At 36.4% G+C, this 17,398-nt stretch overlaps 1 protein-coding gene across 1 annotated transcript in view; it reads left to right on the forward strand.

Annotated features, from left to right (window-relative positions):
- Positions 1-17,398, forward strand: part of CUNHXorf58 (chromosome unknown CXorf58 homolog) — a 70,701-nt gene that overhangs the window by 20,545 nt on the left and 32,758 nt on the right. The window contains exons 3-7 of the mRNA XM_069065639.1: positions 3,175-3,274; positions 5,672-5,766; positions 5,855-5,966; positions 8,772-8,903; positions 13,179-13,408. Coding sequence (XP_068921740.1) covers positions 3,175-3,274; positions 5,672-5,766; positions 5,855-5,966; positions 8,772-8,903; positions 13,179-13,408 — 669 coding nt within the window. The remainder of the gene's footprint in view (positions 1-3,174; positions 3,275-5,671; positions 5,767-5,854; positions 5,967-8,771; positions 8,904-13,178; positions 13,409-17,398) is intronic.

Consider the following 17,398-nt stretch of genomic DNA (forward strand, 5'->3'; position numbering starts at 1 on the left):
TGTGTGTGTGTGTGTGTGTGTGTGTGTGTGTGTGTGTGTGTGTGTGTTGGGGTGGGGTTCGGTGACATTGTTAAAATTATATCAGGAAAATCACTTTGGCAGTTGAGTGAAAGATGGATTTGAGTTGTGAATCACAATTCAACACAAAGAAATTTAATGGAAATTCGCATAGTAAGAAAAATAGCAATAAAGAATTTCTCCATGACCTCAAACATCTTTTTACAGCCTTGGTGGGAAGAATGGCTATATGTAGGTACGTGTGTACACACATGTAGAGAGCATGTGCATGGAAGGGCAAATACCTAGGAAACACATGAGGCCACATCATACAGATAGGGAACATTTGTGTCTAAGACACATACCTGGATGGACTGCTTATTGCTCCACCACAGAACTGGCGATGTCTTCTGATGACTTCATTGCACAGCTCCTCAGGGGGCTCGTGGGGCACAGTCTCTGCCGGGCATTACCTCTGCTGGTCTCACGTGGCTGCTTCTTCTTGACACTGCCCCAGTAGTCCGTGGCCACTGATGTCATGTCAAGCAAGTCTCCCCAGGGCCTGTGGCTGGGGAGCCAGTTTTTGCTTCCATCTGGCCAAACCTAAAATTGTCAGTGGTAGAAGGAAGTGGGCTCTACAGTTGTTCACATAGCTTCACTTACATCCCAGAGAATTTTCTGCAAATCACTTTAACAAAAAGGGCCATAACCCCTAACATACCCAGTTATCAGACTAAGGGAAACCTTTTCAGCTTTTCTCCCATAAGGAAACCTCTCTTTTCTATAGGCCCTATGTGCAATATCAGTATCAGAGGCCAAACTCTTTGGAACACAAGCTATAGAATGAGAGCCATCCAGTTTACATCTGTCCTTTCCCCTGTATTTCGTAGTCACCAAAGACAAGATCTCTCTCAGAGGCTTTACTTTGGCTTAGACTTAAAAATTCCTTGTGACCTCCCTCCCATTTAATTTGTGGTGGCTAAATTTTTACCTAATCAACATCCATTTAGAGTCTCTTCTTCCACCAAACTAGCAAGGTGTCTCAGGGTTTGAAGCTCCATAGTTTCTTGACTTTTGATGCCTTTGTTTTCCTAGACATGATTGGAGGTAGTAGGATAAGGCACAGGAGCAAAACTTATCCTAGGGATTGAAGTCATTTTTTCCCCTTGCCTACTTTCTTTCCTTATTTTTGTGTGTCTGTGTGTGTTAGGGGGTTCGGGGAGGAGTGTGGTGAGGTAGGCTGGCAACCCTTTCTAGGATTTCAGCTTGCCCTAAATTTATGGGAAAGAATGGCTTCCATTAGAGAAGGTTAAAGGGGATATGGCAATACTAGAAGAAATGCCAAGTTTCAGTTAAATCTAGGAGTGAAGAAGAATGCCCACTGAAAAACCAAGATATAGAGTAATTTTTCTAGAAAAGAACATTTGTTCTTTAAGAGTACAGGAGAGGGGCAGCTAGGTTGAACAGTGGTTAGAGCACTGGCCCTGGAGTCAGGAGGACCTGAGTTCAAATCCTGTCTCAGACACTTGCTGTGTGACCCTGAGCAAGTCACTTAACCTCAATTGCCTTGCTGTAAGGGAAAAAAAAAGTACAGTAGAATGCGTCTAAGGAAGAAGTAAGGTTGAGCTGAATAGTGATGAGGGTGCCAGAGAGTAGTTATAAAGGGGGAAAAGGTGGTTAAATAGGATGAGAGGGATGTGAGAATCAGTAAGTTGGGAGGTAGACTGGAGTATCATGTTGTTAGTAAGAGAGTGAAGCCTCCCTCACTGGGTAGATACTAGAGAATAGAGAAGTGTCAAGAACCACCTGGCCCTCCAGGTTCTAATCATAACATGGAACACTGGTGTTTGAGGGTGTGACCTCACAAACCCCTTATGGCATTCTTTGGATTTGACTGATGGCATCTGTTGAGCTTCAGGTTGGGCAGGAAGGGCCTCTAGAGTTCATTGAAAGGTACCCTCTATTTGGGTGTTCTTTTGCTTCAGTGGTGGTTGCTGTGGGGCCTCTGGTGGAAGGAAGGGTACAGAAACACAGCCTTTAACACATCCCTTTATCTGGAGTCATAGTTGGGTAAAAGACTAAAGGAGGGGACAGATTTGCTATTGTTTGTACTTCCCTACTTAGGAACCGCATCGACTACTTCAGAGACCAATGATTAGCACTCAAGTTCAGTTTTCTGCTTTCATCAGGCATAAACATAGTTGAGGAGGGAAAATTTGGGAATTGGGGATAGGGTGGGAGGCTAGATTCTTCTTTCCTCAGTGTGTTGTAATTCTTTGTAAAGCTTTTAAGTGAAGAATTTGACATCTGCAGCTTATAATTATGTCATATAGCAGTGGAGTCAAACTCAAATAGAAATGAGATCATTAAGTCATATGTAAGGACCCCTGTTGTAGGCATATTGGCTTTGATAGCCACATATTAACATTATCACTATTTTATTGTATTTTTATGTATTTTGTTAAACATTTCTTAATAATGTTTTCATCTGGTTTGGTTGCCCTCCAGAGGAGCTCTGTGTGTTTGATACCTCTCTTATTTAGCCTGGCACCTGGATAGAGAGCTGGCATTGGTGTCAGGAAGGTCTGGTTCAAGTAATGCTGCTGACATACATTGTCTGTATGTCCCTGGTCAGATTACTTAACCTCTCTGACCCAGGGAGCTCTCTGAGCATTAGTTGCAGAGGAGGTTCTGATCTGCTTGGTAGAAGTTCCACACTGAGTGGTCTTATACACCAGTAAAATCACAGGTCTGGCCAAAAAAATGGAAAATTTAGAATTACTGTACTTTTAATCTTCAAAGCACTTGTACTAATTGGACAATAGTGTTGGCTTAATAATTTACCTACATCATTTTAGGAATCTTTGGAGGCTTAGAAAACATTTTATGGAAAAGGTCATCCAGTTATTCTGATTTATTGATAATGTATATTTATAATAGTTCTGAACAGTGTATTTTGGGGACTTAGGAAGGATAATAAGGGAAAAGTTAATGCCAGGCTCCATTATTCTATCTCTTTTCTCTGCTCAGTTCTGAAAATTCCAAAGCCCCCAAAGCTACTCCACAGCACTGTATTCTGAGAGGAAAATTAGTAGGAATTCAAATTCCAAGTTTCCTGAATATTTAGGAAAGAATAATATAAAGATTTAAATTTCTTTGTTTATTTTTTTCCTTTAGAATTGAAAAAACCCAGGCTGCTCAAGTCATCCAGAGAGCTTGGTTTTCTCACATGGATAAAATGATGTTTCAGCTCTTAAAACACACAATTTGTGCAGCGGTATGTATAAGTTCTTCCCCCTCACTGTTAGACTTGCTAACGATTACACCTCAAAGATGTAATTGTTGAGGATATTCATCCTACTTTCCACCAATATGATCTAAAAGCATAGAATTTTGAGTTTGTCTTCTTAGGGACTTCTGATATGAATGTATATGTATATTGATTGCTTAACATTTGTGGTTGCTATTTGTTCCTAAAAGAATACTGAATTTTTAATAAATTAGAACCATATTTGTTTCTAAACCCCATTCCAAAGGAAATGTGAAACAGCTACAACATAACTAATAAAAAATACCAATAGCTTCAGAAGATGGTGTTGAAGTATGAAATACACACTGTTTAAATAGCCCATAGGTCCAGAAATTTGTTATTAATATTACATTAGAGGAAGCAGGTCCAAGAAATACTAAAGACTTGGCATTGATTAAAGCAGATTTCTTTACAATCTAATCTGCTAAACAAAGCTTTTATCAAATAAATCCCCAATACATTGGGTCTGTTATCTTAACATATAGGTCTTTAATTATCATTAAATCATAATTTAGGTTATGTAAATATTATTAACAAATTCAGGAAAATTATATAATACCTGAAATACTGAAGAAAAGTGTTTATAAAATCTTTTAAAAGTAGTAGAATGAATTCTCTTTGTCAGGTATTATCATACCTAAAGCATAAAGTAAAGAAATATATGCTGGCCCAAGATTTTTGCATAGTGACTTCTTATTGTCCAAAGAGAAATAGAATTACCTATAGATAAATGAGGAGAACAATCAGCTTAACAACCCATAAAGGAAATATCAAATAGATGATAATTGCCAGTTTTGTTTAGAGACTATGCCATGTAGTTGGGTTATCAATGTGTTGAGTTAGTACATCAGTTCACTTATCTATCAGGTAACCCAGAAAAGTCAGCTCAGCAGAACAAAACTGCTCCTTGTCACCAAAACCTCTCTCTTTAACCCCAGTTTTCTCCCAGTGATGCTATGAAAATTACAGGTTTTGAAACAGCATGATCTCTAAAAAAAGAGGTGACCCAAAAGTCAGTGGAGATACAGATACGTGGTGGGTATAAGTAAGCTGTAACCTACTTAATCAGCACACAAGAAGTGACATAAATTATATTATCAGGAAATATATGATTGTAAAAAGATGTGGTCAGTGGAAAAGTTAACAGGTAGGCAATTTGAATGTTGCAGTGGGATCCATGATATAGATCCTGGTTTAAATCCTCAGTGAAAGATCTGTGAAAGAAAAATGAAGAAGAATCACATAGAATAGAAAAGGATTAACAGGTTGCAGTTGGTGTTGATGCTTCCACATGGTTGAAGTGCCATGTTGATGGATTCCTGGAGTGTTATTTAAGATTCTCCTCCATTGAAGAGATCAGATGCCTCATCAAAGTAGAGAGGTGATCTTGGCTTTTCAAAGACTATGCCAGTGAAGACCAAGCATTAGAAAGTACTAATCAAGCAGGGAAGGCTTAGAATACAATATGGTCCTAGAATGAATTTTTTAATTTTATTTTGAATTTTTATATGGATCTAGTTATATCTGGTTAGAGATATATTTATATCTGAGTTAGTATATCAGTACATAATCTATTATAGTACTTTAGTACTATATCGTATCTGAAATTTGAAATAAAGACCAGAAGTTATACATACATGCATATGTATATATATATATATATATATATATATATATATATATATATATATATATATATACATAGCCTTTGTTAAAAGGCTCATCATCAGAAGGCCTTATAGTGATGGATTTTTCATTCCAGTAAGTCCTGAAGACAAGCATTTAGATGGGTTGCAATGTATGTCAGTGGAGGGAATACCCACCCCAATAAAACCAAGAACCTTTAAAGTACTGGTACTTAGTAAATTGTTATTGTTGTTGTGGTTGCTTGTCCTTTGTTCTAGAAGACGATCATGACATCAGGGAGGTGATGCCATGACATGCAAGTGAATTGGATTTAAGTGAGGGAGGGCTGTGCAAAGTCACCAGCCTCACTTTCTCCTCCAGAGACATCTGGGTCCAGCGGCAAGATACAGATTAGGATGACTGGAGATGGCCCTGGATATATTGGGAGGCCTTGGCTTTTTTAAGCTAAGGCCTTTCCCAGGTCTTAGTTTGACTAAGGCATTGCCCATTTGGTGATTAAGACTAGGTAAGAAATGAGGCAGAGAATGGCCTATTTACCTAGTCAAAAAAAAAAAAAATCACTGGGAAGGGGAAGACTGATCCTCACTCAGGGTTTTTGACCAAAATAGAAATAATTGCTATTTGCATTCACTCTAAGCCAATCAGAGTGATTTAGTGATTTAATAAATTACATATAGGATGCATGGATCTTATTAATCACACTAGTATCTGTTTCAGGAAAATTGTGTAACACATGAAATACTGAAGAAAGTATGTCCCATAGAGGCTGCTCTTGTAAGAGATCCTAGTGTGCAATGTAAAGTTAGATTCAGGTAATGTTCATGTGTTCATTTACTTCAAGATTGAATAAAAATTACAGATAATCTGATGCTAAATGACTAACTTTTAGTCTTTTTTCAGATTTGGTGGTAAGAACTTTCCACCTTTTATTGTGTTTAAAATTTTTCTTCACACTGGAGGCCATGGAAACAAGTATTTCAGTGGAAAAAATACATTGAGGCCATCAAGTGAGGTGACTTACCAAGATATCCTTTTTTGTTAATCCATCATAGCTTCTTAGAATCATAAAATTGATACGTCATTAGTGTTGGAAGCGTACTTAGAGGTCATCAAGGCCCCTCATTTTGCCAGTAAGTAAATTGAGAACCAGAGTAATTAAGTGACTTAAATGTGATCACAACTTCAAAGTGGTAGGAACAATATCTTCTTTGTAGGCTAGGCAGATTTTTTTCCCCAGAAGATAGGGAAATCGTCCTAAAGACTAGGCAGATGAAGATCAAGCTATTGAAAACTTTGTTTTGTACATAAGGCTCTTCAGACTTAGTGGTTGTCTCACTATTGTGTAAATCTCCACAGCCAACACAACCTGATGACCAGACTTCCTCCCTTACCCAATTAAATTATTTAACATTCAGAGCCCTTCATAACCTGACCTCTTTCCCCTACTTTTCTAATCTTCTTATATTTTATACTCTACCCTCATTTTCCCCCTTCCCTAATCACCTCGAGGATCAAATATACAATATCCTTCGTTTGGCATTCTAAGCCTTTTGTAACCTATTCTCTAGGGGCAGCTAGGTGGTGTAATGAATAGAGCACCGATCCTGGAGTCAGGAGGACCTGAGTTCAAATCCAGCCTCAGACACTTGACACTTACTAGCTGTGTGACCCTGGGCAAGTCACTTAACCCTGATTGCCTCACACATACACCCCCCTCCCCCAAAAATAAATAACCTACTCTTTGTCTTTCCAGTCTTCTTCCACTTTATATACCCTCCAGTGACACTGGAATCCTTACTGCTCCTTGAATAAAGACTCCATCTCTCTTCCTTGGGCATTTTCACTGACTGTCTCCTATGCCTAAAATGTTCTCCCTCCTCGTTTCCCTCCCCTGGCTTCCCAGACTTCCTTCTTGATCCTTATGTAGCTTCAAGTCCCAATTTAAATCCTACTTTCTAGAGGAAGACTTTCCCGATCCCTCATCATTCTAGTGCCTTCAATCTTTTAATTTTTTCCTATTTATTCTTCATGTACCTTGTTTGTACATATTTGCTTCTTGTCTCTGCCATTCAATTGTAAGCTCCTTGAGGACAGGGAATGATTTTTGCCTCTTTGTGGATCCCCAGTGCTTAGCATAGTGCCTTGCCCATGGAAGGTGCTTAATAAATGTTTGCTGACTGACTGATTTGACTATCTGCATCCTTGTTGAGCATTCTTTGAATGCTATGGCTAAGGAAAACTCCCTTTGTGGAATTTTAGGTGGCTGACAAATTTCCCATTTCATTTCAGTCCTGAATCTGAAAAATCAAGCCCAGCTTATAAAATTTGACAGTAGTTTGTAGAATTGAAACAAAATGAAAAACAAAATGAAATTGTTAGATATGTAGGCCATCTAACAATAAGTAAATAATTTATGATAGCATTGTAAGGAAACTCAGCAAGATATAGCACAATTTTATGTAGATGTATTCTCCCTTATCTCCTTATATAAATGTGCTTCAATAGAGTGTATTAGCTATAATGTCTTGCATGACTTTGGGCTGCCACGAAATCTGAACAGCCCTTCCTGGGCTGGTCTTTTATGTCCTAGGCAACCAGGAAACCTCTCAACATATGTTGCCCAAGCCTTAGTCCCCTTTAACCATTCAAGTCTCAGGACAGCATCTCTTTCTTTAAGAACAAAAACCACAGACTAGTCTTTTTAGTCATGTCCAACTCTTCATGACCCCTTTTGAGGTTTTCTTGGCAAAGACACTGGAGTGTTTTGCCATTTCCTTTTCCAGCCTATTTTACGGATGAAGAAACTGAGGCGAACAGGGTTAAGTGACTTGCTCAGCATCACACAGCTAGTAAGTGTCCAAGGCCAGATTTGAACTCAGAAAGGTAAGTCTTCTGATTCCATATCTGACATTCTATCCATTGCACCACCTAGCTGCCCTAGACTAGTCTATATGGCAAATATTGTTCCTACCACACTTAGTTTTAGAGATCATTCAATAAATTGTAATGTATTATCTAAGTTTCTTCACAATTAATGATTACACTTGAACATCATGTTTCAGCTTATTAGATTCAAGAGTCTTAATTCAGTTGGTAAATAATTGAGAAAACATTTTCTACATCAACTAGTTTTGTGAAATTGAAATTACTTGTCTAAACAAAAATGTCTAAGAAGATCTTGGAATATCTTTATGGAAACAGTATATATGTATGTATACATATATGTATGTATCTGTCTTTGTATCCGTGTATATATGTACCTATGCATATGTATACATATACACAGATACACATATAAATTCTGATTCTAACTTCTGTCCTTTGTGATAGTGAAAAGAACATCAAACTGGGAGACCAGAGACTTTGGTCTCAGATCTTTACTGCTCTGCTTTGTGACCTTAACCAAATCACTTCTCTCTAGACCTCAGTTCTCTTTGTTTGTAAAGCAAAGAGAGCAGATTAGATGATAGCTGAATCCCTTTTCAGTTTAACTTTTTTTTTCAGTTTGATTTTTAAATGTGATGCTTCAGAGCAAATGTCTTTTATATGTGGTTCTCCAAGAACTCTAGAAGTTTTAAGTTGTCCTAGCTCAATTCTGTGTTGGAGTGGCAGTAGAAAAATGCTTTTATAAACTGTTTCAAAGATATTATTTTTCCATGTTAAAATTGCAAAATGTTTTCCTTTTGAATAACCAGCTTCTGGAAGAAAAGGATGGATTGTACTGTGACATAAACTCCCTAAGGCATATGGACACATCATAATAACAAAAATTGTTGCTGCTATTTGTGAATTTTTTATTCACTGTTTCTTTTCACAGGCAGTGGTTGATGCTTGCAAACTAATGGGAAATCGGAAATATTATGACCAAATAATACAAGACCAACTTCAATTCCAAAAGTATAAAGTTTCTGATGAAGTCGATGTTGTTACCATGAAGGATTATATGCACGTAAGGATTATTTTCAGTATTTTAAATATTAATGAGAAAGGCTTCCCTTCATCCTGTCTCTGAGAAAAAAAATCATATACTATTGGAATAATTCATATTAATTTTGTGTAAAGTGATAAGACTTTAAAAGAAAGAAACGTAACTAATTTTTACGTTTATTCTGATTAAGTTTTCACATTACTGATAAAAGTTTGAAATTTTGTCTTCTATCTCATGCAGATAACTTGAATTACATGAATATATGAATATGGAATTTATGAGATACAGAATTATATATACAATCTTGATTTACAGAACTGAAGAAATAGAAGACAAAATTTCAGACTGCTTTTATCAGTAATGTGAAAACTAAATCAGAATAAACAGGAAAGTTCATGAAGAATCATAACTTAAGAGTCATCAAAAAATTTAGCTAGAGTGTAATCTCTTCTAGTCAAACTCCTTTGTTTGTTTGTTTGCTCCTTTAGAAGAGTAAAGGGAAAGCCAGAGAAGTTATGTACTATGTGTAATTCCTTTGCATTCACTGAATTTTTGTTTTCTCTTTATTGCCTTTATTTCAGACAAGATGCTATGAACACATAATTATCAAAATCTTATTGACGATTAAGAGTTCTGTATAATTTATATTACTGATAAGACCAGTAGTTGCCACCATTAATTTATGTACTAAAGAATTATTGAACCATCCCTCAAAGCTTTATCCTGGGCCATCTTTACTCTTTTGATGATCTCATCATCTCTCCTGGGTTCAATGATCATCTCTGTGAAGATGATTCTCAAAACTCTATATCAAATCCTAATTTCTCTCCTTAGCTCTAGTTTTACATTTCTAGATTTGCATTAGACTTTTCCAATGAGATGTGCCATAGGCGTCCCAAATTCAACATCCAAGACATTTCTTCCCTAAATCCAGCAAACAACTCTATTCCTTCAAAAGACTGACATCCTTCTAGTTGTTGGGGTTATCAGCCTAAGAGTTATCCTCCTTCACCCTGCACCGAGTCTAATCCATTGCCAAGTCCTATTTGTTCTCCTACCACAATATTTCCAGTAAATATCCCATTCTTTACATTCACATGACCACTTTCCTACCTCATACCATCATTATCTATCATCTAGACTATTGCAATAGTATCATGACTGGACTCTGCAATTCCAGTGTCAGGCCTTGCCAGTCCATCCTCCACACAGCTGCCAAATGAGCATTCCTAAAAAATAGGTACATCAGCATCACTTCTTCACTCAAGAAACTTTAGTGAGCCTCTGTTACCTCAAGAACAACTTACTAACTACAAACATTCACAGTTCAGGACCTTTGTCATCTGACTCTAGTTTACCTTTTTAGATTTATCGCACATCATTTCCCATCATGCACTCTGTTCCAGCCAGATGGGTTTATTTTCTATTTCCCCACCTTGACATTCCATTTCTCATTGTTGTTCCTTTGCACAGACTACCCTCCAGTCCTGGAATGCACCCTAATCTCACTACCACCTCTCTGAATACCTAATTCTTAGTACTCTCTTTTCCTTAAATTTTCTTTAATTTACTTATCTGTTTACATGTTGTCCTCCAATAGAACATAAGTTTCTTAAATGAAAGAACTTATCCCCAGTGAATGTTATCCAGCTCAAAGCAAATATGTCCCTGGTGGGCAGTTAATAATGAATGATTCCTAGGAAAATATTCTGCTAACAGTATAAGTCTAATAATAATAAAGGGACATTATTAGACTTATAAATCAGTATATTGCTGTTGATAATAGTTTACTAAATTTTAACAAAGCATTTGATAAAGTATCTCAGATTGTTCTTGTGAACAAGATAATATAGACTTGTAGTGGACATCTGAGAAATAACAGGACAGCAAAGCCAATTATAATTTAGGAGTGTTTATTAACCAGCTGGTGACTGCCTCTCAGAGGGAAAGACAGCGAGCTTTCTGTTAGACATAATTTTATAGAAAATGTGGTTGCTATCAACAGAATGTGTTTCTAAGGGGGTGCAATGACATTCAGAATCTAAAAAGATCTCAGACTAAATTTTTGGGTCAAATATAATAAAGTATAATCAGCATAAATGTAAAATTGTATACTAGCATTCAGAAAAAAATCCCTTCATGTAAAGAAGATAGTGGAAGGCATGAATAGCTAGTAAATGATAAGAAAAAGATATGGGAGTTTTAGTGGATTAAAAACTCAATATGAGTTAACAGTGTTTTATGACATCCAGAATAGCTAACATGATCTTGGACTGAATTAAAGTGGACATGATAGCCAGGACTAGGGAGCAATTGTTCCACTATACTTTTTCCTATTTAGATTACATCTGTAATATTGTATTTAGTTTAGGGTATCACATTTAAGAAATATATTGATAAGCTGGAAAATGTCCAGAGAAGTGTGACCAGGATTGGTGAAAGGCTCCCACAGCCATATCATAGGAGGATCAGCTGAAGAAACTAGACATTATTTAGCTTAGAGATAGGAAGCTTGGTGGTCCTGTGAATGAGTCAGGATAGTGATCTCAATGTATTTGGAGAAATTTCGTGTATAATGGGGTAGATAAGATATTCTTCTGGGTCCCAGGGATAGGATTAATAACAGTAGATAGAAGTGGCAGATAAGCAAATCTAGGCTTAATGTAAAGAACTTTCTAATAATTAATTATCCATCTCAAAGAATGACTTGCCTCTTTAGGTAGGGTATCTGCCCTACCTGGTGAACTTCAAAAAAAGGCTGGATGACCATAACCACTTGTTTATGTTGTAGAAAGAATTTCTGTTCAGATAAGAGCTCCATTAACTGGCCACTAGATTTTTTCCAATTCTGAGAATCTCTGATTTTGTTTTGTGTCATTGTTGAGAATGTGCATATGAGGAATTAGCACAAGGAAACACAAAGAATATAGACTTGAAGAGGAACATGGAGCCCCAGCAAGTCACATGCCCTACCTCTTATTTAAACTTTTATTATTTTGAGTTCCATATTCTCTCCCTCCCTCCCTACCTCCCTTGAGAAGGCAAGGAGTTCAATATAGGTTATACATGTGTAGTCATACAAAACATATTCATAATAGTCATGTTGTTGGAAGAGAAAAACAAGAAAAAACCCTCAAGAAAAATAAAGTAAAAAAAGGTATGCTTCAGAATTGTCTTGGATTGTTGTATTGCTGAGAATAACTAAGTCATTCATGGTTGATCATCTTAAAATAATCCTGTTACTTTGAAACTGTTACTTTGTAACTGTTACTTTAATTTCACTTTGCATCAGCCCATGCAAGCCTTTCCAGGTTTTTCTGAGAGCATCCTGCTCATCATTTCTTATAGTACAATAGTATTCCATCATATCACATTCCACAACTTGTTCAGCCATTCCCCAATTGATGGGCATCCCCTCAAATTCTAATTGTTTACTCCCCGAAAAGAGCTGCTATAAATATTTTTGTATATATAGGTCCTTTTCCTTTTTGCTTTTTATCTCTTGGGATACAGACCTAGTAGTGATATTGCTATGTCAAAGGGTATGCTTGGTCTTATAGCCCTTACACAGTTTCAAGTTGCTCTATAGAATATGCCCTCCCTCTTTCCTGTAGAATGCAAAACTGTACCTTCTACTGCCTGGTTCCTGCCCCTTCCTCTCAAGTAGGGGTATAGTGGAAAGAGGTTCGAGACTCTTGGAGTTAGGGCATAGGTTCGAAATCTGTTTCTAACACTTACTAGCTCTGTGAATATAAGCAAGTCATTTTTTTCTGAACCTCAGTTACTTCATAGGCAAAATGGGGACAAAAATTCACTGCCTACCTTACTGTTAAAAAGAGGTGCTTTATAAACCAGCCATAGAGTGTGCAATGTTCTCAGATTAATTTTTGTAAAACAAACTTTACATTTTGCTCATTTAATGTAGAAACAAAATGAAAATTGGAGTAACTGAAATATTTCAGATGAAAGTAATGAACTGAGTACTCATCCTCTAAGAATGCCCTATTCTCCAAATGACTTATTTGGGTATCTTTCTGAACTTCCAATATGTCAGGAAATAGCACTGCTAGTTACCCTGAGCACAATTCATTTGTGAATTGTTCAGTATGAACACCAAATATGTGTAAGGCACTATGTTAGTGCTAGGGGAAATTTAAAGGAAAACAGAATTTTTGCACAAGAAGCTTACTGATCTCAGTGTATCAGTTTTATACAGAGCAGAAAATGTTAAGAAACTTCCAGTGAAAATATTGAGTAACTCCATCAGGTAATTAGTCTTGGTTTTTTGTTCTATAGTTTACCAGTTTTCTGGATGAAACCCCAGCATATCTTGGTGGCAAAAGTAACTGCTGGAGAAGGCTGAGCCTGGAAAACTTTCCAAAGACAATGATAATGTATGACATAATGGATTATGCAACATCTGGAATACTCTCAGATCGTCTGCAAAAAGAATTGAAGTATTTATTGCAAAAACCAAAATCTGAAGAGATGCAACGTGACCAGCTCCGAGTTGTTTCTCAAATTAGGTAAAAATGACTTAAAATAATTTAATTGTAAGTGAGATAAATGTTTAGTTACTCTAACATTCTAAAGTTATAAAAGAACTAATTCTCCTTTTTTTTTTTTTTAAAGCAATTGGGGTTAAGTAACTTGCTCAAGATTACATGGCCAGTTATTTCTGGGTATGGTACTAAGTATCTGAGCCCAGATTTGATCCCAGATCATCCCAACTCTAGGGCCAGTGCTCTTACTCACTGCGCCACCTGGCCACCCCTAAGCAATTGGGGTTAAGTAACTTGCTCAAGGTTACACGGCCAGGTGTTTCTGGATGGGTGCTAAGTGTCTGAGCCCAGATTCGATCCCAGGTCATCCTGACTCTGGGGCTGGTGCTCTTACTCACTTGTGCTACCTGGCTGCCCCGAGAACTATTTCCCTTAATATGAATCTCCTATAGGTTATCATTTAGGAGTTTTTTCTACCAAGTCTGGAAGGTCTCATGGCTTCTTAGCACAAGAATATTGCTGACTTAAAGAAGGAGACAAGTATTTTAGCCCTTCTCTTTACAAGATTAGCTGACACTCACTTCTCAATTACTTTCTATTACAAGCAACCTTTTTTTACGTTATACCAGGGTTTTCTTTTTTTTAATGCTTTTTATTATAAACTTATTAACCAGAACATGAATAATCACCTCACTTCCCCTTCTAAGCTTCACTCTCTTCCTTCAAGACTTAGCTCAGATCTTGCCTTCTGCAGGAGGCCTTTCCCATTCACACTCCCCAGTTCTTCCTTCTGAAGGTTACCTTCAGTCCATGATAGATAAGACAGATAGACAGATATGGCTATCTCTCTGTCATTCTATATAAACATGGATGTCTTGTATGCACACAGTGATTTACGTGCCATCTCATCCCTTAGAATCTGAGCTCACTGAGGACAGAGCCTATGTCTGCCTTCCTTTGTATCTCTAGTCCTTAGAATAGTGCCTGGCACTTAGTAGGTGCTTAGTAAATGCTTGTTGACTGACTAATATGTGAAATACAGGGGTAATAATGCATAAAATCCTTAGCATTTGACAAGATATGATGAAATGCATGAATGAACAAAACATTTTTCGTGCTTTCTCCCACAGTTGTATAAAGTTCAACTATAAATTTTCTCTTATTCTGTTAGAGATTATAAAAAACTACCAGTTTTTTTGGGTTGGACCAATAGAAAATCAAAGGGTTTTCTATCTCTCAAAAAGCTCTTTTCTCTTAAAAGTACTGCCTTGAATCACCAGTGGCTCTCTGGCAGTTACTACTGAGAGAATATTACCAGAGCCCCATTTTAAAGCTCTCATTGTATTACTATCTGAGGTAATATGAACAAAATATGGCAGCTCTAATTTTACCTTTCTTTCTCCCATGACTGTTGAGCCCATCTAATTTACCAGTAGTAAGAGAGGAGGGGTATAGTGGAGAAATGATCAGGCTTGGATTCAGGAAGACCTTGATTTAAGTCCCATTTCTAAAATATACTAGCTTTGTAGCTATAGGCAAGTCACCTAACCTTTAAGTGTTCTGAGGCATCTATTAAAGACTACAAGTTGTCCATCTTTAGATGGAATTGTCTTTTTTTTTCTTTTTTAAAATTGATTTTATTTCTTACATTTATTTCTTGTTACGTTTTGAGTTCCAAGTTTTCTCCCTCCATCCCTCCCAACCCCACATTAGAGAAGGCCAACATTTGACATCAATATACATGTGGAAAAGTTTTTCACAGTTTATTTGCATGATTATATTACTCAGAAAAGCTTAAACATTCAGTTACTCTTAGAACAATATTGCTGTTATTGTGTACAATGTTCTTTTGGTTCTTCTTGTTTGACTTCATTATTTTAATTCAAGTCGTTCCATGTTTTTCAAAAACCAACCTGTTCATCATTTCTTACAACACAATAGCATTTCATCACAATCACATATCACATATACCACAACATATTCAGTATTTTCCCAATTGATGACCATCCCCTCACTTTCTAGTTCTTTGACACTACAAAGAGAATTGCTATAAATATTTTAGGACATATATGTTCTTTTCCTTTTTCCCTGATCGCCTTGGGAAACAGACCTAACACCGTGTTTCCTCGATAATAAGACACTGTGTTATTATTTTTTTGGATAGAAAAACACCAGAGGGCTTATTTTCAGGGGAGGGCTTATTTTAATGAACATTGACAGCAATTTTAATAAACAGGTAAATGTGAACAAAAAAATGTACCTTTATTCAATAATGAATTCAATAAAGAACAGGATGATGTGCTCACTGCTGCAGCTCTGATTGGATGCAGCTCAGAGCGCGGCGTGTGTTTCACAGGGGGGGGACAGTGCATACAGAGGGTACCGTAATGTAGCGTGTAGCGCAGGGGATCACCTTCACTACAGTGGCAATCTCAATAGGGCTTATTTTCAGGGGAGGTCTTATTTTAGAGGAATCTTACACAGTAAGGGGAGGGCTTATTTTCGGGATAGGTCTTATTATCGGGGAAACACGGTAGTGATATTGTTGGGTCAAAGAATATGCAGTTTTACAGCTCTTTAGGCATAATTTAAAATGGCTCTCCAAAATGGTTGGATCAGTTCACAATTCCAGCTGTGTATTAGTGTCCCAGTTATCCTACATCTCTTCCAACATTTGTCATTTTCCCCTTCTATCATTTTAGCCAATATGATAGGTGTGAGATGGTACTTCAGAGTGGCTTTAATTTTAATTTCTCTAATCAGTTATTATTTAGAGCATTCTTTCATATGATTACCTTTAGCTTTGATTTCTTCATCCCAAAACTCCCTCTTCATATCCTTTGATTATTTATCAATTGAGGAATGACTCATAGTCTTATAAAATTGGCTCAGTTCTCTGTATATTTGAAATATTAATTCAAATAATTCAATTAACTCAAAAAAATTGATTCAAATATAATGAAATATCTTTATCTGAGAAACTGTCTATAAAATTCCCCACCCCCCATTTTCTGCTTTCCTCCCAATCTTGGCTACATTGGTTTTATTTTCAATTTAATGTAATCAAAAGCAGCCATTTTATATAGCACAATGCTTGCTCTCATTTATTCATAAATTCTTCTCTTACCCATAAATCTGATAGGTAATATATTCTATGCTCTTCTAACTTACTTATGTCTCCCATTATGTCTAGGACACATAACCACTTTGACCTTATCTTGGTGTAAACAGTATAAGATATTGGTATTTACCTTTAGTCTTCTGGCAGACTGCTTTCCAGTTTTCCCAGAAATTTTTGCCAAATAGTGAGTTCTTATTCCCAAAGCTTAGATCCTTGTGTTTATCAAATACTAGGTTACTATAATCATTTACTGCAATGTATTGTGTACCTACTTTATTCTACTGACCCACCATTCTTTCTTAACTAGTACCACATAGTTTTGATAATTACTGCCTCATACTACAATGTAAAATCTGGTACTGCTAACCCTCCTTTTCCTTTATGTTTTTAAAAATTAATTCCTTTGATATCCTTGGCCTTTTGTTCTTCCAAATGAATTTGTTTTTTTTCCTAGTTCAATAAAATAAATTTTTGGTAGTTTAATTGGGATGGCACTAAATAAATAGATAAGTTTAGGTAAATTGTCATTTCTATTATATTTTCTGGGTCAATCATTATTTCTCCAGTTATTTAAATATGACGTTATTTGTATAAAAATATTTTATATTTATGTTCATATAATTCCTGGGTTTGTCTTGGCAGGTGTACTCCCAGTATTTTATATTGTCCAGGGTTATTTTAAATGAAGTTATCTCTTACCATCTCTTCTTGCAGGGTTTTGTTGGTGATACATAGAAATGCTGATGATTTATGTGGATTTATTTTATATCTGCTACTTTATTAAAATTATCAATTGTTTCAGAATTTCTTTTTCTTCTCTAATTGCTATAGCTAGAATTTCTAATACAATATTGAATAATACTGGTGATACTAGGTGTCATTGTTTTACTCCT

The sequence above is a fragment of the Petaurus breviceps genome, unplaced genomic scaffold (assembly GCF_028583685.1).
Source record: "Petaurus breviceps papuanus isolate PSGF00001 unplaced genomic scaffold, PetGlider_PUasm1.0 90696, whole genome shotgun sequence".
Taxonomy (NCBI): domain Eukaryota; kingdom Metazoa; phylum Chordata; class Mammalia; order Diprotodontia; family Petauridae; genus Petaurus; species Petaurus breviceps.